A 25,734-nucleotide genomic window follows, 5' to 3' on the forward strand; every position below is an offset into this window, starting at 1 on the left:
ATTTTTCTTCTATAATTTGAGGAAAAACTTTGTTACGTTTGTACTTAATGTAATGTAGAACCCGATTTTTTAACGTTTACTTCAATAAAAGAGTTCAATTGGTACGCTAACCTTAACCAGTCTTATTTTACACAGATTATATATTTTATTCTATGTATTCAGCTTATCAATTACAATTTAAGGTTCAGATTTTTAGGATCAGATCATATAAAAGGGTAAAGATGATGATGGTGTATGTAAACCTTTGACTAAAACAACATTCATCAATTGTGCATCTTATCAGTATCAACATGCAGTAACTGGTGTATTTAGCTTTCCACTGGTTGAATAGAACATATTTTGTATAATTGTGTTTCTCTTTTTGTGTTTGTATATACACTGATGATAAATAGAGGCAATAAAGCTCATCTGAGATTAAATAAGAGTTTAATTGATCAAAACAGAAAACAAAGCTGCTTTGAAGGCAGGTGTGGAGGAGTGTTAATGACGAAATTATAAAAAATAAAATTTGCATGAAAGATGTCCAGGCCTGCTTATTCTTAGAGTCCTGGAAGGGCTGGTGCATGTCTCCAGCTCCCTGGATGAGAGAAAGCACACAGAAGAGTCCTACAGAAACAGTTCCACTGGGATTTAAACCAAAACACCTTCTTTCTCCAAGGCAACAGTGCCTTCAGAGGAACAAGTAAACCAAAACATACAGATTAATTGCTGAACTCCAAGCTAACAGGTTAAACTGTAGTAAAACATGCTCCAGAGCAACCAAACAAAAAAGTTAACCAAACATTTCCTCCCATGCTTGGTGCTGCAGAGTCATGCTGCCACCAGTGGGAGGGACTGCATCTGAAGGATGGACACAAATGACTCTGAAGAAGAATGGATGGATGGAGATAAAGCAGGGCAATTTGAAAGATAAATAACTTTATAAATAATTTGGAAATATCTTGACAAAACAAAGTTTATGTTGTTTTCAAATCATAGGAAGGTACCTCAAACCCTGCCAGTAGTGTCCACTCTAGAGGGGAATGTCATTCAGGTGGTACATGAATATAAATACCTTGGAATTGTAATTGATGACCCTGTCACCTTCAGACCTTTTATTAATAAACTTTTGAAGAAATTAAATGTTAAACTGGGCTTCTTATTTCATAATATGACATGTTTTTCTTTAGGAGTAAAAAAGCACCTTGTCTCTGCCACGTTTTTATCGGTCTTAGATTACGGTGACCTTTTTATAAGAATGCTACTTCTTCATGTCTTCAAATGTTGGACTCCGTTTCCCATGCTTCATTAAGGTTCATAACAAACTGTAGAGCCATGACATCACTGTGACCTTTGCTCTCAGGTGGGATGGCCTTCCCTCTCTATGAGGAGGCAGTGTCATTGGTAAACTTTGTATGTACAAGGCCCTTCTTGGATTACTGCCCTCTTACATTTGTACCTTATTTACACAGAAAAGCATGGCTTCTTATGCCCTGAGATCCAACCACCAGCTGTTACTCACTGTTCCTTTTGCCCATACAAAAATAGGGAAGAAACCCTTTAGCTACACAGCTCCCAGTGCCTGGAATGTTTTACAAAGAAACTGGAAGTTGACTGAGTTTTTATCTTTAAATGCTGAAAGTGAAATAATTTGAAGCAGCTGTAATTATTTTACTTGATATGTTTTTTTATGTACCTGTCATTTAATTTAATGTATCTCTGTTTATTATATTACGTTGCTGCCACTTGACCAGGACTCCCTTGAAAAAGAGATTTTTAATCTCAATGGGATTTTTTTCCTGGTTAAATAAAATTTAAATACATAAAAATGTTGAATATAATTTTACAGTAATATATAAGGAGAAAAAAAAACGTGTTTTCTTACAGAAATAAACAGCAGATGAACAGATAATGCTGTTAAAGGTAGTGTTTCTGTTGTTCTGTCGTTCACCAGCAGAGGTCGCGCTTTGCTTGAATCAGAGCAGGCGTATGGATGGAGCATGATGATGATGATGATTATGACGCAACTTTTTTATTAAATGGACATTTAGAACCTTAAAGAAAATCATCTTTAAAAGAAACGCTATTGTTATCTTTTGAACTTTATTCTTAAAACAATCCTACAGCCATTGTAACAGACCACGAATCTGTGATTTGTTTGTTGTTATTGAACTTTTATATTATTTTGCTTTTCCATTTGAGAAGTTTACATCTTACTTAAACGCAACAATTAAAGCAATTTGCGCTAAAATGACAGAGTCGTGCTGCTGCCTCCCATGTGAACAATTCGTCACGTCATGAGACCGAAACTGCAAAACTGCGCATGCGCAAGAGACACTGGAACCTCCAAACAGAAACAAACGTGCAGCCAAGTTTGTAGTTTTTACCATCCGCCCTCTGAAGAGCAGAAGGGGCGTTCAGAGTATGTCGGTCAGCTTGGAAATTTCATTGCGATGAAAAATACAGATGGCTGCTCCTGTTTTATTTATCCATTTACCCTGCCCTTTTTAAAAAAAATAACTAGATATATTTAGTAAAAGGACTTTTTACATCATCTTTAACTGATCTACTTAAAGGCATAAAAGTAATAAATTTCATTTTCAGTGTGATAAATATCATCTTTAGATTACAAATGTAAGTGAACTCTCTAGGTTTAATATGTTAAGTGAAAAGAGGGATTTTTTTCCAGATCAATTGCTTTTATATATTAAATGAAATGTATATTTATCATTACAATATATATGTGATGTATATTTCAGAGTCATATGATGTAGATTCACATGCACATGGATTAAAACTACTATTTTAAATCTCTTAAAGACTTTTGGGTCAGGCATTTATTTATATAAGCTTGATAGTTGGATCAATTCTTCGTTCCTCGGGAAACGTTAAATATGGATTTATTTAGTTATTTGGTATTTTATTTAGACGCTTCTTAGTGGTGATAAGTGGTAATTCCGGAGGCCCGTGAAGGCGTCTGGTACATTGCTGATCTTTGTGCGAAGCGGAGCAGCGGCGGTGAACGGGCTCACTGTGAGCACAGGAACACAGGGGGGAACAACGACTCTGTAGGCCTGGAAACGATCCCAACAGCGACTAAAGAGCCATAGCGACGATCCTAAAATGGTAAGAATGTGTTTTAAAGCCCTGATTGGTATTTATTGGCGTTAATCTCTGATGGCTTTAGCTAAAAGCTAGCTGGCTAGTGCTACACGGTTAGCAGAGTGTTTTCCTGACTCATTATCGACGTTAAGGCTGCCATTTTACACCAGGTACCCTGCCTGCTCCGGCCACTGCCTCTACCCCACAGGACACACCGGTTATCTATAAAGATACCAGAGTTAACATGATGTTCAGCTGGGTGGGTAACCTTTAGGAATCCGCGGTGTTCCGTGTCTAAAAGCTCGTCCACCCCAGCGGCTAATGCCGTGGAGCTAACAGGCTAATATGAAGCTAATGAGACTTAGCACCAGTGTTGCGTAGCTGTGTCGAACTTCGACCAGAAGCAACTAAAGCATAAAACTAACGCTCTGCTTCGTTGAATATATGCCGTGTGTGTTTGTTGTTTATTTAAAATGCCTGAACCCGGTTAGGGAGACTGGACATAAAGCAAGCAGACCCTGAAAGGAGCTCTTCGGCCCTCTGGCGCTTTTTCAGGATCCTGGAGAGCCTGGAAAACAGTGAGATCCTGAGCTAAACCTAAAGATAGAGGCTGTTCTCTGGACGCCTGGGCTGATCTATTGCTCTCATGCTTGGAAATACTGGAAATCATAGAGGAAGCAAATCTATCTGAAGCCCACTTGGCAAAGGAAACAAAGATCTTTCTCAGCTAGTTACAAGTTATTTACTTTGTTTCTTTCTCTTAAAATGTATCCCTAAATCTGAATTGATTTGAAAATAAAAATAGGTTTAACTGTTTTTCTTCCACTGCCACTATATATCTAAAAACAAGGTTTAGGAAAGTCTATATAGGCCCTTCTTACTGATAACATTTAGACAGGCAGAGCTTTTTAATGCAATGAATTTAGTTTAACTTAACAGGTGGAACATTTAAATGATGAGATAATGTGTGATGGTTGGACACGAATACAGGTACAGGGTTAAATAAATAGGACATTTTGATAGTTTATCTCCATCAAAGTGCAAATAAACTATATAAGAAGTAGAAAAGCATAAAAAGAAGTATGATAAATGTCACACATTAAATTACCCTGCTCTTTTATCCCCTATAAATTTGATTTATGCCCTATAGCTTTGAATGTTTGTCTCAAATGTAGGTAGTTATTAAAGGAACAGCTCTAGCTGTGAAAACAATATTGATTTAATGAAAACAACTTGAATTTTTCGATTCATAGATAAATATTGTACTGTTGAGCTTTTTGATTGTTTTACTGTTATTGTGATAAATGTGTTGTCATACATAGAATATGGATTTATGGTCTAAATCTGAGGTCTTCAACAGGGGGTCCGCGACCCCTAGGGGGTCCATAGAGGTATTGCATGGGGATCACTTTTTTTTTATATTCCCCCCCTGCAGTAAATGTCTTTAAATCCAAATTAACATGAATTCAACACACGGTAGTAAACAGATAAATGGAGACAGAAGATGTCTTTCAGTCATCAATGCTCACATTCAGCGACACACAGGAGCTCTTTCAAGCTGGGCACCATTTCATTCACAACACCTGTCCCATCAACCAGGAATCAGAAATACTTTAATAATCCCAGGGAGAAATTACTTTCATTACATGACTCCATCTGTAATAGAGTGACTATAGGACCAGTTTGATATAACAGTATTTCATACAGTATATATAATTAGGGGTCACCGCTCCATCTCACAGTTTGGGGTCCTTGGTGTGGAGAACGATGAAGACCCCTGTTCCAAATAGAAAATTAGGATTAATAAAGTTTAAATGCTCAAAAAGATGTCTACGTTTTCAGAACTTTCACAAAAATGCGATTAAATACACTTAGTTTGCAGTTTAAAAATTCTACTTATGTCACTGGTGACCTGATGAATCTGATTTTAAATGGTTATATCTATCAGGAGCTGTATGGTTGTGGGACATGTAGTCACAGCCATACAGGTATCTGAGAAAAACTGCAATGAAGTTATGGTTTATTTTCACTTATATCATTATTGTGATGGTGCCACAAAATGTTTTGATTTTAGGTCCACATCGCCTTTGCTTACATGTTGCTTTTAAGAGAGTAAAACGGGTCAGACGTGCTTGAATATCAGGTGGTCTCTGGTAGTTTTCTTCATATTATTATATTTTCAATTACAGCTCTCAGACGGGGTCGCTTTCAGCCAGGATTAGGGTCTGTAACAGGCTGTTATAGCAACATTTTCAAGTCCTTCATGTAATTTTTCCACATCTGTAATTTTTTTTTTGAAAATTGAAGAATAAACAGGATTTGAACTTAGTGAGACGGATCATTACGCTCCACAGAGTTTTCCGGTAATCATATCCTCTCAGGATGATCTGGACTTTTTATCTTGGCTGTTTCTCATCTTGGTTCCTTGTTAGTTGCTGGTGTTTTTGATAGCTTTATCTCCTTTTCTCATCCCAATTAAGTTCTGATATTTCCCCTTGATTATCTTTAAATCAATAAGTTAATGAAAATGTTTTTTTTTTTACAAAATGTCAAGAGTTGTCCCTAACATTTGAACACTGCTTTAATCTGAGCTCAGGCTGAGTTTCTCTCCCTCGTTGGAGGATGTTACCACTCTGAGCTGATAAATCTGCGTGTTTCTGAATGGCTGACTAGGCAGAGTCTTGTCTCGTGGTAAGGAGGTGCGAGTTCTTCTCTGGTCCAGGAAGAGGTTCGGTCAAATATGTACATGTGGGTTATTGGCTAAGAATCAGTGACTGATCTGCACATGATTTTTTACAAAGTGGGAGACTGAAACAGAGGTGGAGGCTCATAATAGCTCTGATTATGTTCCTGCAAAACAATTTTTCTTCCCTTTCTACAAATGATGCAAATGTCTGTTAAAAGTGAAGCTTGTTTATTCAGAAAACATCTTCTGAGATCATCTGCAGACAGGAGGCCTGGTGGATTGTATCTGATGTCTTTATATCTGTGTTTTGATCAAATGCATATTGGTGCATGTGGAAATGTAACCCAGAGGTTTCACCAGCGGTGTTTACTCAGCGTTCAGCGTGTGCTACACACCATGTATCCTCTGGAAACGGCTCAGTCACACATGCTGAGGAGGCTCTGCACCACGCTGCTCTGCAAAGCTGAAGTGCTTCTATAAGACGACTGACTTCTGCCAGCTCTACGTAAACAGATCGCGTTCATTAGAAGTCGGTTTTAAGCCTCCAACCAAGCGGCTGAAAGGATCTGGTCAGGTTGTGATCTGCAGGTCTGTGTCTCATCTGGAGGGAGGGCAGATCTGCTGCTCATCTCTGAAACATCTCAGGGGTTTGAAAAAAAATCAGTCATGCAACAATAATTTGAAGCCTAGAGCCATGTTTTAACTGCAGCTTGTCTGCCAGAAGAAGTTAAGAAGGAACGTGCTGACGTCATGGAGCTCAGTTATTGTTACATTCAGCCTGCAGTTTGTCCCTGTCTGCGTCGATTGCAGGTAAGAAGAACTTCACATGACAAACTGGTTCCAGTGCTCAACCTGCGGGGCACGGGTTCTTCATTCAGAGAAACTCTGGTTGCTTCATCAGGAGATGGAGGCGGGCTCATGGGGAACAGCTTCATTCACCTCTCAGCTGGCATTTCTCCTCAATTATGCTGAGGAAACGATAAAAGGAGGTTCAGTGGAGACGGACGCACTGGAATAAAACCTTTTGTCATTCCGACCAGAGGGAGACACAAGAAAAACAAACAAATATCCAAACAGGAAATGACTTCACTGAAACATATTGTGGGATTTCTTTACGGGATCGGCCTGTCTGTTGGCAGCGTTTCTTAGATAAATTCAATGCGTTAGTATTTGTAACACCAACTGCAAAATAAAATGAACAGGATAAAAATGATAAATGAGAGGTTTATAATGATGAGGCTCCACTTTTTGGAAAAATAAACCGGATTTTAGTCAGGACCAGATCAGATCTGTAGTACCAGCATTTGTCCAGCAGAAGCTGCACTGCAAAACATCGCCCAGCAGTTTTTTGGTTCTTTGGTCACGGTGCGATATCATCACGATCTGCGCAACAGCATATATCACTATATATTCCGATATTTTTCCCAACTATCAAAATTACATGTATAGATAAAACAGCAAGAGCTGTATATGTTCATTAGAAGATATTGATCATTTAGTTATTCTGGTATCCATGTTGTTTGTGGTTAGAGTCTGTCCATGTCTTCCACTGATTGCCTCACAGCTAAAGGACTGCCAGTGCCAATTTTCCCTCATTGTTTTAGGTAAAATGTTTTGTTTTTAAAAGCGATAGTAAGAACTGACAAATCAATGTTATATTGAGCAGCGGAAATTCACAATATTGTGACAAAACTTGTTTTTTCTTCCATAACTTGAGTTATGACAGTGGCAATAAAATATCAGCTATAAAAAGCTGATGTTGGGTTGCTTTCAGTAAAGTTTTAATTTGTGTTAATCAGATATTACCCTTGAGCTGGAAGTCGATTCAGATTTCAAGAGTCTATTCTTTCTGATCTTAAATTAGATTGCTGGTAAAAACTAATGTTTGGCCCCAATACCTGGCTGTGCAGTATCGCCGATACCATCTGTTTGGAATTGATGTGTGTGTTTATATGAGGAACTGCAGACTACTTGGATGTAAATAATTGCCATCATGGCTTTGTAAAGCTGCTCTCTACCTTTGAAGCAGGAAAAAGACTAAAACAAAGTGAATCCAGTAGAACTTTTTATTGCCTTCCTGGAATGGGTGACAATAGTTGAATAAACCTTTTAGCTCTCAAAATGGTATCAGTGCTCTATATTTGTTGGTACTCGCCGATACTGATGCCACCATTTTAGTGCTGGATCGGGGCCCCTACCCAACTGGTATTGGTATCAGTGCAACACTATCTGAAACCCTAAATTTATGCAACATATTAAAACTAGTTTTGTGTTAATATTCAACAGCAAAATAAAAGCAGTGGTAGTTAATAGCAGCTGTAAGGATAGTGAAAAAAGCTTTTTTTTAGCCATCTTTAATTTTTGAGTCAATCTTTAGTGATTAATATAATGGTTTCAGAATTAGATTTTTTTTTAAACATGGCTCTATTTCATCATCCAAAGCAATGATCGATATATTTTCTGTTTTATCAGAACAGATGGATCTCTGGCAAAGAAACAGATTGAACACAGTGTTTACTGCATCATTCACATGTTGATAGTTTACGATCTGCAACAGTTCCTCACTCCCATGTTTTCCTGTTATAGAGACGCTCTGATTTCTGTTAAGAGACATACATTTTCTAATGCTGATCATCCTAAATTCCTCCATTAATGCTGAATATAGGATTGGCTTCTTGGGTCTCAGATGAAGTATGGTTCTATTTTTTTTTTTTTTTTAGATGTACTGGGCTGCAGCTTTTAGACGCATAAAGCGAACAAATGACTCGCTCAGGATGTCATTAAGTTCTGCAGAGGCCCGATTAAGATCCGTTCCTCTGATTCAGCTGTTAGAGAAGAGATCGATCTAAAAGTTACAGGAGAGTCACTGCAACAGCTGGAGGTTGCTGATGTATTTATCAGTATTAGTGAAAGAAAAGGCCCTCTTTAAATGGTTTAAGTTGTGTCCAAGATGCTTAAAGTCGGTGATGCTGAAGGCAGCGTGTGTTTGTGAACGCAGCGCTGCAGAAATCAAACGCAGCTGATGATTGAGTCTGGCCGGTTTTGATTGTGATGGTTTGTGGACACAGATGTTTCAGGTAAACAAAGGCTTGTTGCTGGGATCCCCACTGTGGCTTTGGTGTTTAAAGCAAAAGCTCCAGGTTGTGGATGAAGATGCTGCTGGATAGTTAAAGTAAGCCATGAGACGCTGCCTTCGATTGTAGATGCATTGTTTGCTTGGGGATGAAGGCTATCGGGATGACCGAGCTAATCAGATTTACTGAGCTTTTCTTCTCTGCTCCTGCAGTAACTCTCCTGCTCTGGAATTGAACCCGCAGCCACTCCCTCACCTGTGGTCTAACAAACTATTCATAGGTGTTGAATGAGAGCTGGTGGAATGCAGAGCAGCTTTGTCTGTCGGGCTGATCGAGGGAGGCTTCCTCCTGAGAAGAACGTTTTGTTCTTAGCTGGTATCTTCTTGATTCCAGAAGAATTTATCACAGTTTATGAAAAGCGTCTTAAAACCTTTACTTTGCCATCTTTTAAAGTTGTTTGTAATACATTTTTGTTTTCATATGTATCAAAACTAGGGAACAAAAAGAATTTCTGATCACAAGAAGTTTTTTCTTTTTTTTTCTAGATGTGTTCTGAAGGTTCTTGAACTTTTAAACTCTGCTGCCTTCTGCAGGGAAATAAACAGACCTAACTGGAGTTTGACTGCTTAAAAACTAGCAGGGTGAGTTAATTAATCGATTTTAACAATTCATCTTCTTTTTTGGTTGATAAAGATTAAATTTTTGGATAATTTTTAGGTTTTTCTTTTCCCACCAATCCACTCCTAGCCCCTCTATAGCTCAGAGTGACATCAGTTCATCACTTCCTGTTCTTAGACGTCTCCTTGTTGCTGATAAACTAGCAGATTAAGTGATTCCCACCAGCTGCAGACATTTACTGTTTATATTTTCATTGTTGTGAAACATGATTGTTTTGCAGCATTTTTCACAGCTTTGATTTCGTTGCCTTTTAAATGAAGGAGATGATGGAAATCAAAGCTAGTTTTTAGAAGTAGCTTATGTCATTGGCTGTTTTTATTATGAAAATTAAGGAAGATGAAAGATTTGGTTAATCAGATTGAGTAGGGGAGGAAAAAAAGGCATGTTGCCCAGCCCTAACAGCAAGCCTTTTAAAAACTGCTGTCCACTTCCTGTGTCCCCTGACTAGCCCGGTTCTGGAGCTGATTATAGGTCCGATACCTCAGGGACTGGTTTCTGATGGCCTCCTGCAGCAGGAGGCGGAAACCTGATCACTGCTGCTGAGAAAGGAACCAGTTTCATTTCTACTGGCACTGAGCACACGCTCTCAGAACCAGCTACCATCTGAGGTCCGCTAAAGGTACGGGCTGCTCCGGTTACTGTGGAAACGGCCAGGCACTCCAGGAAGGAGGATAGGAGTGTGGTTTTGATGGAAATGCAGGACTCCTGTTTGCTTCTGTTAACGGTTGATTGAATGAAGCACCTCACTGGACTGGATTAGACAGACTGGTAGACCCGGAACCGGCTTGGAGATTCTATTGATAAATCCTTTCTGGTTTCTGTCTGATTTCACTCTGAGGATCTGAATGGTTCATTTAGCAGCCCAGAGATGTCAGAGATCTGATGGATCACAGCAGGTATATGAACCAGAGATGCACCAATCAGGCTGCACCAATCACCAAAAAGGATTGAGATAGATTGAAATAAAGCATTAAAAATGTAACATTGTTCCAATCAGACCGTCATTTTGATAATCTGCTAATTATTGTGATTACTTGACTAATAATTGGATAGTTAAACATACTTTAAAGCAGATTTTATTCACAGTTAAACAAGGTGAAATTAAAACTAGGGGTGGGTATTGCCAAAGAAGTCACGATTCGATTCGAATCACGATTCACAGGCCACGATGCGATTCTATCACGATGCATCACGATACTTGAATTATTGCGATGCATTGCAATATTTTCTCCTCCATGTTTTGTTTTTGAATGACTCGGCACAGTATCCCACGGCCGGAAATGCTTGTGACACAAGGCAGCGTGCGTCAACACATTTGCAGCGACATCTACTGGACTGGAAGTGGTATTGCACTTGTTTTTGGCTGATGTTCGCCAACCATTCATGCAATTTTATTTATTCATTTTTTAAAATTAATAATCGATTCTTGGCGTCAAGAATCGATGCAGTAGATCACGAAAATTAGAATCACGATGCATCATCATCACGATTATTTTGCACACCCCTGATTAAAACTATGGCACTGGAGGAGTTCTGGCTAGAGATCTGTCTTTATTCTTAGTTAATTTCAGTTAAATTAGTCTGTTTAATCCACATAACTTATTTTGACCTGACCTTTTTTTCCTCCATCTTCATGGTAAAAACGACACGATAGCAACTGATACACAGCTGCAGACAAATATCAGAATTGAGCATAAAGACCTGCAGTGTGGACGTAGCCTCAATGTTTCCTGAACTGAAGAAATAAATCAGAACCTGCTGTTAGTCAGAGCAGCGCGTTACTTTAAATGAACAGCCACCAGGATGCATTATGTTAGGACGGCTCAGTCAGCAGTATTAGTTATTAAATGTCAGAAGCAGACCAGTGATTGGTCTGTCCTGCAGTACCGGGTCCCACCTGAGCCTGTGACTGTGGAGAGAGGTGGATGTTTCCTGTAATCTCACTGCCAGATGTGATTCAGATGTTTCTGCAGCCCCAGAGTGAGCTGTTTACAGGCCTAATGCCGGGTTAGATGGTTTAATGACAATCATTCCCGTTTAGAGGGTGCCGTTTGTTTGAACAGTTCTCCTCTATATAACAGTAACTCAGTGAAGTAACGTCTACGCAGAAATGCCTCGTTTTCTTCTTGGGGATCTTAGAATAATCAATGTTTAGAATCATTTTCACTTTAAAACTTCTTATGAATGTAAAACCATAAAAAAAAAGCATCCAATAAGGAACAGAGATCTTGAATGATGAGAAAAGGTTAGAAACCATGGCGACCAACCCTGATGATTGAAGTTGCCATTGAATATGATATTAATGAAATATATTATATATCATCGTCATTTTATAAACCAGATGCGAGGTAGGAAAACCTGGAAAGAAAAAAAAAAAAGAAAAAAAAGAGTACGGTTCTTCTTCAGTGCAGCTTTTATTATCAGACATTATTTCAATTATTGAGCCTTTTTGTTGGTACCGAGTTAGAAATGTGCTTATTGTGACGACAGAGTTATTTGTAGCATAGAGACGATGGTCTGACCTCCTGGAAACGTCCTCCATGACTTTCCTGGTTGTCTGCTGTGGACTGAGGTGAGCGGGGACAGCTGACTGCAGTCCTGTGGACGTTAGTGGAGACGTGGGAGGACTGATGCTGCAGACAGAGCAGGGCGGAGAGCTGACTGCAGAGCTTTCCTTCTCTCTCTCTGGGTTTTCCCAGGAGGGTTGCTTGGAAAATGATATGAAACGTTCTGAGGGGAATCAAATGAATGATCTCAGGTTGTTTTCTAAGGTTTAATTTAGGTAGAAATCACTGGAACGACGTCATGTTTGCAGTTGGGTGGCCGTCTACCTCTAAATGCAGCTATTCTGCCTTGTTTTCATTATTATAATTATATCTCAGGTGCTGCTGAAGAGCAGCCTGTTCTTTCTGAAAGTCCCTTTATGTTTTTGTTTCACTCATTGTTGGTCAGAACCAGACTGTTTTCACATATTTACTGAGGAGGGATTCCAATAATGAATCTCACTGGTTTAACGATAGAATGCCTCCCAGCGTTCCCAGCTTGTGTTAAAGAAAAAACAGCCTTCTGGGTGGGACCCTAATCATAGCTGCCTTGGAGAACTGTCCTGTACTGGTCACTGCTTATCCCAGATGATGAACCCCACTGGTTAAACCTCCCCACTTCCACTGGTGTCACGGCATCACAGCCTGATGCTGCTGAATAAAGCAGTGCTGCCCACACAGCTGTACCCTCTCCGCCATCTTTGGCCGACAGCTGCCATAATCTGGGATAAAGATACTGAAGCCTTCTGATGAATCATCACACAACTTCAAACAGGGTTTCCACTGGTCATTAAATTCATTAAAAGTTAAAAAATTTTACTTTTATTTTTTGTATTTTATTTTTGTATTTATTTTAATATTTTTTTCATTTTATTTATTTTTCATTTTTGTTATTTATTTTTTGTATTTTTATTATTGAAAAAATGTAATAAAAATAATAAAAAAAATTAACATTTAAGAAAAAAAAAATTAGAAAGTCATAAATTATAATTTTTTAAGTAAATTAATTTCACTTACATTTTATTTAATGTGATTATTGGGGCATTTAAAATGCTTTATTTAAAAATAAAAAGCGTTTATAATAATTTCGTCATATATATCAGATATTGAACTGGTTCCACGTATTTGAACTTTGAACAGAACTGCTTCTGGTTGATCGTAAAGCTGTGTGTTTGGAAAACAAGCCAAGAATGAATAAAGAAAAGAAAAAGGGAATGGGGGAAAATGCAACTTTTTAACAGAAGTGGCTATAAAACGAGGAATTCAGGCTGCATATGCAGAAATAACATGGCTGCAGCCTGTCGACGGTAAACATGATGGATTTTGCAGTGTTTTCTATATGTATGAGAGGGAGATGCTCATTTCTGCATAAACCTTGTATAATTTAGTTTCTTCTTTTGTTCCTTCAATCGATCCAAACTTCCACTTTCTCTAACATGAATAGGGTGATTATTGGTAAGGGTGTTATACGATACGCATCGCAATACTAGAGTCACGATGCAATATAGTCACAAATGGCAATATATATATTGATAATATCAATATCGGTATATATTATACTACCACGCTGATATCAAAAGTAAATCTAGAGATCAAAAAGCAGGTGCTGTAAATTCAGTAGAAGATGTTCATCATTCAGTTATTTTGTTATCGTGGTAGCCATGTTGTTTGGGTTTGAGTCCAGAGGGGGGGTGAGGAAGTAGTGCATATCCCCCATTGTTTTAGGGAACAATTCATTTAAAAAACAATATTACAAACTTAAGGATCGATATTATATTGGGACGCCATAAATCAGGCTTTTGGAGTTTTTATAGATGTATTGAGCAGCACATGGAGTTTGATTTGCTGGGGATCTCATGTCTTTGTCCTTCAGTCTCTCTGGCTGGAAAGGTGTTGATGCAGCAGAAGATGATGTTCATCAGCTGGTTTCCTGTTAGCATGGGTGAAATTCCAGCTTTCAGTCTCTGATGGCCTGAATGTCCCGCCTCTGAACTGCTGAATCTGACAGGAGGGAGCTAATCTTATAAATCACACGGCCATGCTTGGCTAAATACAGAAAGGTGTTTTATTCTGCAGCATAACCTCTTCCCCAGGCTGAGAAAGCTGTCTGTTGTCTAACCTGAGCTGGCAGGAAGTCAGGTCGCTGTGGAAGTGGACTAATCTGTGTTTATCTGAGTGACGTCAGACTGTCAGCCAGGTGTCAGCAGAGTAAATCCATGTGGCGTACCTGGTTATTTACCAACACACCGCTGGGGAAACGGAAACTTCTCCCACTGATTTCTGACCTTTTGGATTTTAAATTCAGAGTCATGTGACTGAGAAAGCTTCTCCTCTGCTTTCCCTCCCAGGTCATCTGGTGAAGAGAGTCCTCAGGCGGAGGAGCGGCAGACAGCGCCATCCAGGCGTGCAGAGGGGACCGCATCCCGTCTCACAGCCGTTCACCTGCTTCCCCGAGCTCTTCTGCTGCCGCCAGATGGACTGCGAGCTCTGAGAGCGCAGCGAGTCAGGACCTACATCAGCCGAGGAGAGGAGCAGGAAAGGGTTGGGAGAGGAGAGGACGAGGGAGTCCCGCCATGTCGGCTAACAGGACCCAGAACCCTCACGGACTGAAACAGATTGGTCTGGACCAGATATGGGACGACCTGCGGGCCGGCATCCAGCAGGTGTACACGCGGCAGAGCATGGCCAAGTCGCGCTACATGGAGCTCTACACGTATCCTGGAGACGGGAGCTGATAGGAAATAAGTCTGACACAGATGTAGGTGTTTCAGGATCAAGATGCTTAGCAGGATGAAATCATAAACTTAAATCAGTAAATTATAAATGATTTCAGGATAAAGGTGACTAGGAAAATGACTTAATTTACTTTGCGGAAGTCATACATCAATATTCTCCATTCTTAGAGCTGAAGTTTTATCTCTGGAAAGGGGCAGCAGGATCTAGACGGTGATTATAGTGTTAAAATCTCTTTATTTTAACCCAAACCTGGGTGAATGCACCACCTACCTGTTACAAAGGAGCAGGTAGGTGAACGAAGCTCTGAGAACATATAGACTTTAAATTCCAGAAATACAACAAAGACGTTTCAGGGGTGTTTGTTGTTTTCTTCTTAATGAATTGAAATCAACTGAAGAGGCAAAATCATGATCCAACCTACAGAGATAAAATGTATTTGATGACTTTTGAAGAAAAAACTATATATATCAGAGGGTAAAAAGTTAATTGGTTTCCAGAATAACCCTGTGATTTACTATAGACATAAATCTAAGGTTTTAACAGGTGATGCTTGTTTGCTGAGAGGCTGAATGTTTTCTCTGTTTTATTAAGTTAAATGTTTCCATTGAGTCAAACAGAATTGAACAATTAAAAAACCAAACATGGATAACCAATCAAATCATAAATGCAATAAATAAGAATAGTTGATTTATCTTTAAGTTTACAGTCATGCTAACCTCTCAGTGAGGACGTTTAGCTCTGGGTGTGTTTGAGCATAACCTGCACTGACGTGTCACTTCATTCTCTTTAAAGCTCAAACCTGCTTTTGTTAAAGAGTTCAGGTTTTTCCTAAACCCCCCCGAAAAGTAGAAAACATCCACAAGCTTGAAGGCTATGGGGTGAATATTGCTCCAGTATTGTTGCAAGAAAGGAACACTTTTTGAAAATTGGAAAAATAATGCAATCTGAGAAATTAAACTTTCAAAAATCTTCTTGAGTGGAAAAAATGCTTTTATAAAATTTATTTATTTTTACAAATTTTCTTAGAAAATGTATTGAATTGTTTTTCTCCCCAAATTTCTGTTTTCAGATTGAGTTTTACGAATTGCCTTCTTTTTAAGTTGCGTTATCCAGGTCTCCTTTTCTTCTTGAGGTGTTTTTTTCCCAGGAAGGAGTAGAAAAGACGTATTTCTATTGGTCAGGGGGGGAATGTTTTTATTTGGCTGGAAGTAGAGAGAATATGATCTGTAAAATGCCATTTGGAAAGACTACAATTCATAAAACTCAATCTGAAAAACAGAAATTTGGAGAAAAAAAATATAATTATAAAATGGGGAAAATAATTTTAAAAATCCCAATAGCAAATCTGTAAAAATGTTTGTTGAAAAAAAACAAAAAAAAAAAACTTGTGAAGGATAGATTTGAAAAAGAAAACCTTTTTTCCATTGAAACATTTAATCACTCTTTTTTTTTATTTTTTTTTTATTTCCATTTAAAAGTAAGGTCAAGAAAAACACTATAGCAATATTTTGCTCAGGTATTGGAACAAGATTTCACCCCATAAAGTCCCGATAAACAGTTGGCTTTATTTGTAGCGTTACTAAATATTGAGGAATTAACCTATGGATGGGTTTTCTGCAGCATCATTAAGTCTTAAAAGTAACTTTATTTTCAGACATTTATTCCTACCGATTGATTATTTCCAGTAGCTGTGCAGATATTCAGCGTATTACATTCCTGGATGTCTACTTTTGTTTCCAGAAAATTCCTGAAACCCATTTGTTGTTTTTCTGGCCTTACTGGCTGTTTCCCTCTCAAATTGCCGGCTGCATTGATCATTTAAAACCTTTTCTATTTTTAGGTGTTGATGCTGCTGCTTTGTTAGTTTTTCTTCTGGGGTTCTATTAAGGTTGAAAAACAGGTTGAGGAAGTGGGGGCAAGTTTGTCCGACAACAGAGCGACATGAGGGAGAAAAAGAGCGGGGATCCAGGTGGAAAAAGGGTCCCAGCGTTCTAGCACACCTCACTCTTCTAGCTGGTCATCTTCTAGCTAGTCGTTTTCCACAATGACATAATATAAACAAAACAAGCCGGTAAAGTACCAAACAGGAAATACGCATAGTGTAGAACAGATCAGACCAATCAGAGGCCTCCTCTCTGCAGCCATCTACAGTTAAGGTGCAGCAGAGAGTCTGCGGAAGGGGGCGGGGCATATCTGTGTTCACTGCAACACCCTCGCAGACGACCTGAGTATAAATCAGCCTCGTGCGTGCTAACCACTGCACCAGTTTTCTTTGGGAAAAGTTACATGTCTCTCTGTTAATCTAAAATTCCTAGTTTAAAATCATAAGGTCCCAATGTTTGAAATGGGCTTCAGTGAAGCCTGCAGAGACACTGCAAAGGGATTAGAATGTGGGCAATTTTCTTGCATTGGATCAATTTTGTTGCGCTGGCTTCATGTTTTCTGAAGCATGAGGAGATGGAGAATCACTCCAAAGAGAAAAGTTTGCAATCTGCCCTCATTTCAGCGTAGATGTGAAGGACTCCTGATTCACTCTTGTTCCTTAACCCAGCATCCAGACATGTATATAACTATTGTACCAGCGTCCACCAGTCCAGCCAGGGCAGGGGCTCTGTACCTCCAACCAAACCCTCGAAGAAGTCCACCACTCCTGGCGGGGCTCAGTTTGTCGGCCTGGAGCTCTACAAGCGACTCAAGGAGTTCCTGAAGAACTACCTGACCAGCCTGCTCAAGGTCAGTATCACGGGTTCGCCTGGATCTCAGCATCTTCATCCCTCTGCAGCTTCAAGACCCCACTTCCTGTTCCTGTCCGCAGGACGGCGAGGACCTGATGGATGAGTGCGTGCTGAAGTTTTACACCCAGCAGTGGGAGGACTACCGCTTCTCCAGTAAGGTCCTGAACGGGATCTGTGCCTACCTCAACCGCCACTGGGTCAGACGGGAGTGTGACGAGGGACGGAAAGGGATCTACGAGATCTACTCTGTGAGTCTGAGCCGCAGCGGCCATCAGGAGCTTCTGCTTGGAGCCCGTTCTGCTCTCTGGGATCAAAGTTGTTAATGTTCCTCCTGTCTGTCTGCTTTACCCGCCACACTTTGTCTTTAAATCATATCGTCACGTAAAAATAAAATATTTCATGTTGAAAATGTGTGTAATGTTAGAAGATGTAAACACCAGCAGATGAAAGTGAATTCCCCTCCTTTGTCTTCCTGTTTCCTCACAGCTGGCTCTGGTGACCTGGAGGGAGTGTTTATTCCGACCTCTCAACAAACAGGTGCGTTTGCTTTCTTTGAACAGCCCTGAAGCGTGAAACTAAAGCAAACGCCGTCAGTGTTTACCCCGCTGCTGTTCGTGTGTCAGGTAACAAACGCTGTTCTGAAGCTGATCGAGAGGGAGAGGAATGGCGAGACCATCAACACCAGGCTGATCAGCGGCGTCGTCCAGTCTTACGGTACGTCCCTAAATGCAGCACACACAGGAAGGGAGACGAGCAGCAGGTGTTGAGCCAATCACAGGAACACGCTCCCATACGTACCCGGACCACAAGGCAGTTTGTTCCCCTGACTTGATCTTGATCCGGCTGTTAACCCTTCAGCTCGCCGTGTGCAGAGAACAGCCTGCAGCTGTTACGAGTCCTTTAGTCCCTTCAGGTCCATCTTTATAAAGTTTTTAGACTAAACCTGGACGTTTTCATCCACTGCACCTCAGCCGTGATCCGACAATCAGGGTTTTAATTTATTTCTACTAGAGATGTACTGATCTGATATTTAATAGTAGGTAGTGAAAAAAGGGCAGATCTGTTCACTTCTATAATAAATTCACATTAAGCTAAAAATCTTTTCAAAAGCAGGAGAGTTTTTCTCCTTTATAAGAATTTAATAAATTCTAACTCGTTTTATGACTGAACTCTGATCTCAAGTTGCATTTTGGGATATAAATGTGGACATTCACACATTTATGTTTATGAAAATCTGTATTAAAAACAACTTAGTAATGATGAAAAAAGGAAAACAAACAGCTCTGGTTTCAGACAATTATCTGGATCTGCAGATATCCAAATTCAACGATTAAAATCAGATCAGAAGTGAGAAAATGTGGATTTATGCTTCATTTTAAAGCCTGACTTGCTGATTTCAAGGGTTTCTGTTCATTTATTTATTATTTTAGAGTTAAATACAACATAAAAACAATATGAGCATCAGGTTATTTAATAAACTATATATTAAAATAAAACTAAATTAGATTTTCTTCCAGTTATGCATCAAAACTCATGTGCTTTATTTGTATTGAAGTTGTTTTTAAGCTCAGAAAAAAATTGCATCAATCAATCGATTGATTCACTCAGTTTAACGTTTTCATCAGTAATTCACATAAACTTTCTGCAACATTTAACAAACATGAGTGAAAAGGAACAATAAAAAAATCTTGTACAGACCTGTCCCTGAGCATCAAAGAAATTAATCTCAGACATTTCTCATTTCATTTACATCTCATTTAATGTATTAAATAAAACTAATATTTAGTTTTTTCATTATTTGCTAAGAAAAGCTTATTTATTTTGGATTCATAATAAATACCCTTTAGTGGCTCAATTTAAATCCTCATTAATAGAAAATGGTAGTTTTTATTCTCTGTTTGATTAAAGCAAATAAATATAAAAAAATCTGTTTTATTCAGGCAATAAAACTGAATGATTTGAGCTCATAGTCCTGCTTTATGTTGGGCCTGCTAGCATTTAGCTGTAGTGCGCTAGCGGCTCATTGATCAGGCTCCCAAACCTTAAGCATGGACAGATTACTGCTATCTGCTGATTTCTGGTTTCACTTTTAATCCTGTTCATCACACAGGCAGCAAACTTTAAAGTAAACGGACAGAAAAATCTCCTTATCTCCTTAAAATGTCTCTCTCTTGTCTCTTTTATGGGACTTTTTCTTCCACACACTGATTCTGATGCCGGTCACCTTAAAACAACCAACCTGACTTATGAGAAATCATCTAAATATCCTTGTCTTGAAATTGAAACTAAATCAAGTTGGGATTTTGAATAAAAAAGCTAATTTGTCTCCACCCAGCCTTTCCGTCCCATCTTCCTCTGTCGCAACATCCGTCTGTAAGTCTGACCTCTGCTGATTATTTCCTCATATTAAAGCAGAAATGGATCAAATGTCACAGAAATGAAGCAAGATTTAGCGCAGAGGTCACAGATTAGCGGTCCGTGGTCCGGATCTGGACCCACCTGCTGGCTAATCCAGACCCAACCTGATTTAAAACCTTTATAAAATACCGCATGTTGTCCGAGAGCAGTGTCTAACTTCATTTGCACAGCTTCTCCTGTTAATACGGTAAAGCTCTATTAACAGGAAATGGAAAGGAAAAAACAAAACAGTCAGATCAGGTGTTTTATAAAATCTGTGAATCAGGAAATGGTCTATTTACCAAACTGAATGATTGTTGTACGGCTGGAAGCCTTCTACACCAAACTAAGCTTCTGTGCTCTGGCCTCGTCTTCCACAACATCTTCATCCCGCTTTCCTCCTCTGGATGACAGAGGAGACTCATCCACGACCTCCGACACTAAACTCTCCTCCTCTTGCATGTTTCCTCTGTCCATAGTGTTCCTTCACAGTGTTGTTTTTAAGTCACCAACTAGCACTAAGTTGCTAACGGGTTAGCAACATGCTTCTGACAAACCTGCTACAACCAAAGAGCTTGCGAACCTTCTGCCACAACAATCCCGCCCCCTTGATAATCGGCCAATCACATTCACCTTATTCACTCGCGTAAAGTCGTGCACTCGGGAGAATTCAGAACTGCAACGATTGGAGCAGTCGCTTCCCTACGACTTTAAAGTAACACATAATTAAAAATGTCTCTGGACCTTTACTGGTTATTGATTTTCTTTATTCGGACAGTTCAAATTCGCTGATTTTGAACTGATACCCCTGCTATAGAGTAATGGCAGAAATGTTTCCTTTCAGGTTCAAATCTGCTGTCATGCAGAAGAAATATGTCTTTTCTACTGCAGCCCATTGAGAGCTGCAGGTTAATCAATAAAGAAGATCCATTTCCTGTCTTTCCATTGTTCTTTTTACCGAACATTCACACTGGGCTCTGGCCAGGTCAATGCTTTAGGAAAACAAATGGCAGATAATAAAGGTAGAACCCAGTAGAAGCAGGCTTTATTGTCCCTCAGTGAGGATAGAAGCAGCATCTGAAGCAGGTTTAGGTGTTGGAAGGACAGACGATGAGCTCCCATCTGATCAGCTTCTATAGATCAGTCTAACTCTGAGCTGCTGGTTCCCTTCCAGTGGAGCTGGGTCTGAACGAGGAGGACGCTTTCGCCAAAGGTCCCACGCTGTCCGTCTACAAGGAGTACTTTGAATGCCAGTTCCTCACCGACACGGAGCGCTTCTACACGCGGGAGAGCACCGAGTTCCTGCAGCAGAACCCTGTCACTGAGTACATGAAGAAGGTGAGAGTGCTTCCTCTGCTGCAGGACCAACCTGAGGTCAGCCTGAGCTCCTCTGGAAACCATCTGCATGTTCTCCTCAGGCGGAGGCGCGTCTCCTGGAGGAGCAGCGGCGCGTCCAGGTTTACCTCCACGAGTCCACGCAGGACGAGCTGGCCCGGAAGTGCGAACAGGTCCTGATTGAGAAGCACCTGGAGATCTTCCACACGGAGTTCCAGAACCTGCTGGATGCTGACAAGAACGAAGGTAAACCTGCAGCTCTGTGTTCTCCGCTGCTGTGGAGGCTCATGACGGATGAAGGTTTCAGGCGTTTGGGTTCCGTGTTCAGATCTGGGCCGGATGTACAACCTGGTGTCGAGGATCACAGACGGTCTGGGCGAGCTGAAGAAACTTCTGGAGACCCACATCCACAACCAGGGCCTGGCCGCCATCGAGAAGTGTGGAGAGGCAGCGCTCAACGTAAGCAGGCACTCCCGGTCTAGAACCAGTCTGTTCTGGTTCAGGGCGCAGACTTCTGGGCCTTTTTAGTTAGAAGCAGGTCGATGATCTGCAGACCGACGGATCCAGAAGCAGCAGAACATCAGAGATGGTTTTTTTTTTCATCTTGCAGGACCCCAAAGTTTACGTCCAGACCACCCTAGACGTCCATAAGAAGTACAACGCCTTGGTCATGTCTGCCTTCAACAACGACGCCGGCTTCGTGGCGGCGCTAGATAAGGTAGGTGGTCATCCTCCATCTTTCACCCAACAAAAACTGGGCTTAGTTCATTTTAAATTGTAACATTCATTCATCCTGACTCTCTTCATCTCTATGTGCAATAAGTCCTAGAATCAGTTTCGTTGGTTGCAGCAGCTCCTCCCTCTGAAGACTTTAAAATCCAACCGCAGTCTGATCAGGTCAGGTTCAGGTCAGGTTCAGTCCACGGGTTCCTGTAGGATCTGAGGTCATGGAAGGAGGTTAATGCACTCGAAAAAAATGAAATCTTTAGTCGTTTTTTCTTAAAATAAGTGCATTTGTCATGAATAGAGGAGTTAAGTGAGACACTTTACCAATGGAACAATACAATTTACATTTAAACTAAGAAAAAAACATTACATTGTCTTGTTTTAAGTGCATATTATAGGATGATCTTATTTTAAGAGTAAAAATACTCATTCCATTGGCAAATCATCTCATTTATCTACTCAAATTTAAGGTAAATACACTTAATTTAAGAAATATGCACTTATTGTTAGATCGTTTTTGCAGTGTGGAGGAGTCTTTAGATCCGGTTATTAGTTTCTGTCTCTCAGATCAATTTCCCACCAGATTTCCACTGACAGAACTTTCCAGCTAGAACTGGTTCTGTTTAGTCTAATAGCTGACATGGCTTTCATAAACGTACCTCTAAGCTGAATCCTTGCAGTATTTGTGCATTGAAAAACAGGAGAATTTATCTTGTCCCGCTTCAAGCTTTCAACAAGCCATGCAGCAAAGGTCGACCAATCACATTACAGGATTGTGTTTTAAGGAGGGATGCATGGACATCATTTCGGGGGGCGGGGGGGACATGCCCCCTGCACTTTTTCAAACACCCGTTTTGGTCAGCTGCACGATTTACTGTCCAAAAACAACGTTACACACAAGTACGCAGACATTCTTAGAGCGGAAAGCTGATGAAAAGAGAAGCTGTGGTGCCAAAATAACCAAGGCGGTGCACACTTGTTTTTATTTCTACAATTTACTTTTTTTTTTCATAATTATTTTAACCTTCTGATTGGTTAAAACCAAACTGCGGTAGGCGGGTGCTAAACGTTGCCTCGCCCAATCCGCTCAGAAGGCTCTGCTGAATAGTCCTCCTTTCCCCGGACAGATCAATAACCCTACTCATTAAGTTTTTGATCATCATGCAGAGGTCATCAACGATGAGCGTTAGACAACCAGGAAGGGAAGCAGCGCAGCGTGCCAACCTCTTCTGTTTTCTTACTGGTTTCTACTGCTTTCAGTTCCAACTGACCAACCCTCAGGTCACATCACTGTTGGTGCAGAAAAACAACCATAGTCGGGGCCTGGGAACCTTTTTTTAGTGAAAATGTGCCAAACTGGTTCTAAATCAAGTTTAGGTACCGACTAGATTTGAACAAAAAGAGGAGTGTCAGTTCTTTGTAGATGAAAATCTCAGTCACCGCTGATGCTAGGAAATACCAGCTATTCATATTTGTGACGGTAGAACGAACAGCATTTATTGGTCGCTATGGAGACCTGAGGATGAGGCCGTCTACTAGTTTCCTCCCAGTCCTACTGATCGCTGGAGAGTTCAAACTTAGCTCTTCGTTCTGCCTGTTTGTCTCTGTTTCAGGTCTGTTAAACAGTTTTCCCGACTGCAGATGTAAACAAATGGACGGGAGGAGCTGTTTTCTTCAACTTATTTCCACACATTTAAAGCTCTCTAGTCTTCTTCATGTTATAAAGAAGGGGGTAGAAGGTTTGATCAGATGTTTCCGCAGTGGTTCTACTGATTTCTCCCTCTAAATAATGAGCAGATTTGTTCAGTGGGAGGTTTTCTTTCTGCTGCAGTGGAATCTGATTGGTTAGCAGGAGAAGCTGAGGGTGAGGGTTTCATTCAAATATGTCTGCCGTCTCTCTGCAGGCTTGTGGTCGCTTCATCAACAACAACGCGGTGACCAGGATGGCTCAGTCCTCCAGCAAGTCCCCTGAGCTGCTGGCCAGATACTGTGACTCCTTGCTGAAGAAGAGGTGTGTGACTTTTTAACGTTGGAGTGAATTAAACCTGAGACCATGGAGGGGGGGCTAACCTCTTGAACTCAGACGGCTGAAGCTTATTTCTCTTCTTTCTTCAGCTCCAAGAACCCAGAGGAGGCTGAACTGGAGGACACGCTCAACCAAGTGGTAAGTTTCCACCTCCTGCTCTCCCTCCAATCAGCCGAAGTCTCTGATTGGACGGTCCTCTCCTCCACAGATGGTCGTGTTCAAGTACATCGAGGACAAAGACGTTTTCCAGAAGTTTTACGCCAAGATGCTGGCCAAACGTCTGGTCCACCAGAACAGCGCCAGCGACGACGCCGAGGCCAGCATGATCTCCAAGCTGAAGGTTAGAGCCGCTCCCTAACATCCCGCCCCATCCAGCTGGAAACCTTCAGCTGATGTCTATGTTCTCCTGCAGCAAGCGTGCGGCTTCGAGTACACGTCTAAACTGCAGCGGATGTTCCAGGACATCGGCGTCAGCAAAGACCTGAACGAACAGTTCAAGAAACACCTCAGCAACTCGGAGCCTCTGGACCGTAAGTCGCTCCTGCAGAACCGGGTGACAGCGGCAGAGATGCATCACTGTACGACCTCAGACTGCAGCTGGGAGGTTATGTGCAGACGAGCTTTACAGGAAGTCGTTTCACAATAAAAGTGTATCCCTCATAGCTTAGCATGTTCACTGCGATACACGCAGACCACCTGGAGTATAAACCAGCCTTAACACTGAAGGCCATTTTTAGCATGAAGCAGGTTACCTGAGGGCTGTCTAGGATCGAGCTCCAACCATCTCCTCTACGCCACCATCATGTTTCAAGCTCTACTTCATATTGATCCATCATGTAGAATCTCAGTTATTTCCTGAGGTTAGAGGTTCCAGTGATGCAGGAATTAAGAGCATCATGTTTTCCTGATCTGCTGCTCGTCATGTTTTCTCCAGCTCAAAGCTGCTCTGATGAACCAAACTGGTTTGTTGTGTTTCAGTGGACTTCAGTATCCAGGTTCTGAGCTCCGGTTCTTGGCCGTTCCAGCAGTCGTGCACCTTCGCTCTGCCGTCGGAGGTAAACCAAAACACGGCGTCTTGTTTCTGTGAGCAGCAGAGAAACGTATGCTGAGGTTTTTGTCTGTGTGCAGCTGGAGCGAAGCTACCAGCGCTTCACGGCGTTCTACGCCAGCAGACACAGCGGCAGGAAGCTCACCTGGCTGTACCACCTGTCCAAAGGAGAGCTGGTCACCAACTGCTTCAAGAACAGGTGATGCTGCGACCCGCTGCCTTTAGAAGCTGCTTCTAAGATGGGAGGCAGAGTTTTACAGAGTTAAAAGAACTCTGTAAAATGACTCAGAGTTCTGAGGAGGTGACTGAATAACCTCTGATTTAATGTTAAACATTCTGTAATGAGAATTAGAGCTAAATTCTGCTTTAAAGCAGAAAATAAAATGTAAATAGATAATATGAAAAGAAAAACTTTACTACGTCATTTTCCTTTAACATAAACTTGGAAAACCAATCTTTACTGAAGCTAATATGTTAGGAAGGATGAAGAACTTTTTATTCAGCTGATCAATCTGTCCATTATTTTTTGATTAATTGATTAATAATCAAATACTAAAAGGTTCCTTGAAGAAGACTTTTTGCGAAATTAAACCAGGTGAAACTAAAACTTTTCCACTTGAGGAGTGAGTAGATGGCTTGAGACAGAAGAATCGCATTTTCTCCTGCTCT

At 40.7% G+C, this 25,734-nt stretch overlaps 1 protein-coding gene across 2 annotated transcripts in view; it reads left to right on the forward strand.

The window, feature by feature from the left end:
* Positions 1-2,963: 2,963 nt before the first annotated feature.
* cul1 (cullin 1) overlaps positions 2,964-25,734 on the forward strand; it is a 29,053-nt gene continuing 6,282 nt past the window's right edge. Inside the window, exons 1-16 of one of the 2 annotated variants that reach the window (XM_015395216.1) lie at positions 2,964-3,105; positions 14,411-14,775; positions 17,357-17,531; positions 17,614-17,781; positions 18,020-18,070; positions 18,157-18,247; positions 21,105-21,268; positions 21,349-21,511; positions 21,594-21,724; positions 21,876-21,983; positions 23,896-24,002; positions 24,107-24,155; positions 24,226-24,357; positions 24,430-24,547; positions 24,996-25,072; positions 25,146-25,264. In XM_015395216.1, the coding sequence (XP_015250702.1) occupies positions 14,636-14,775; positions 17,357-17,531; positions 17,614-17,781; positions 18,020-18,070; positions 18,157-18,247; positions 21,105-21,268; positions 21,349-21,511; positions 21,594-21,724; positions 21,876-21,983; positions 23,896-24,002; positions 24,107-24,155; positions 24,226-24,357; positions 24,430-24,547; positions 24,996-25,072; positions 25,146-25,264 (1,793 nt within the window). In that variant the 5' untranslated portion in view covers positions 2,964-3,105; positions 14,411-14,635. Of the gene's footprint in view, positions 3,106-14,410; positions 14,776-17,356; positions 17,532-17,613; positions 17,782-18,019; positions 18,071-18,156; positions 18,248-21,104; positions 21,269-21,348; positions 21,512-21,593; positions 21,725-21,875; positions 21,984-23,895; positions 24,003-24,106; positions 24,156-24,225; positions 24,358-24,429; positions 24,548-24,995; positions 25,073-25,145; positions 25,265-25,734 lie in introns of those variants that run through there. The other variant, XM_015395217.1, reaches the window with a different exon arrangement.

This window comes from Cyprinodon variegatus, unplaced genomic scaffold, assembly GCF_000732505.1.
Source record: "Cyprinodon variegatus isolate N-32 unplaced genomic scaffold, C_variegatus-1.0 Scaffold730, whole genome shotgun sequence".
Taxonomy (NCBI): Eukaryota; Metazoa; Chordata; class Actinopteri; order Cyprinodontiformes; family Cyprinodontidae; genus Cyprinodon; species Cyprinodon variegatus.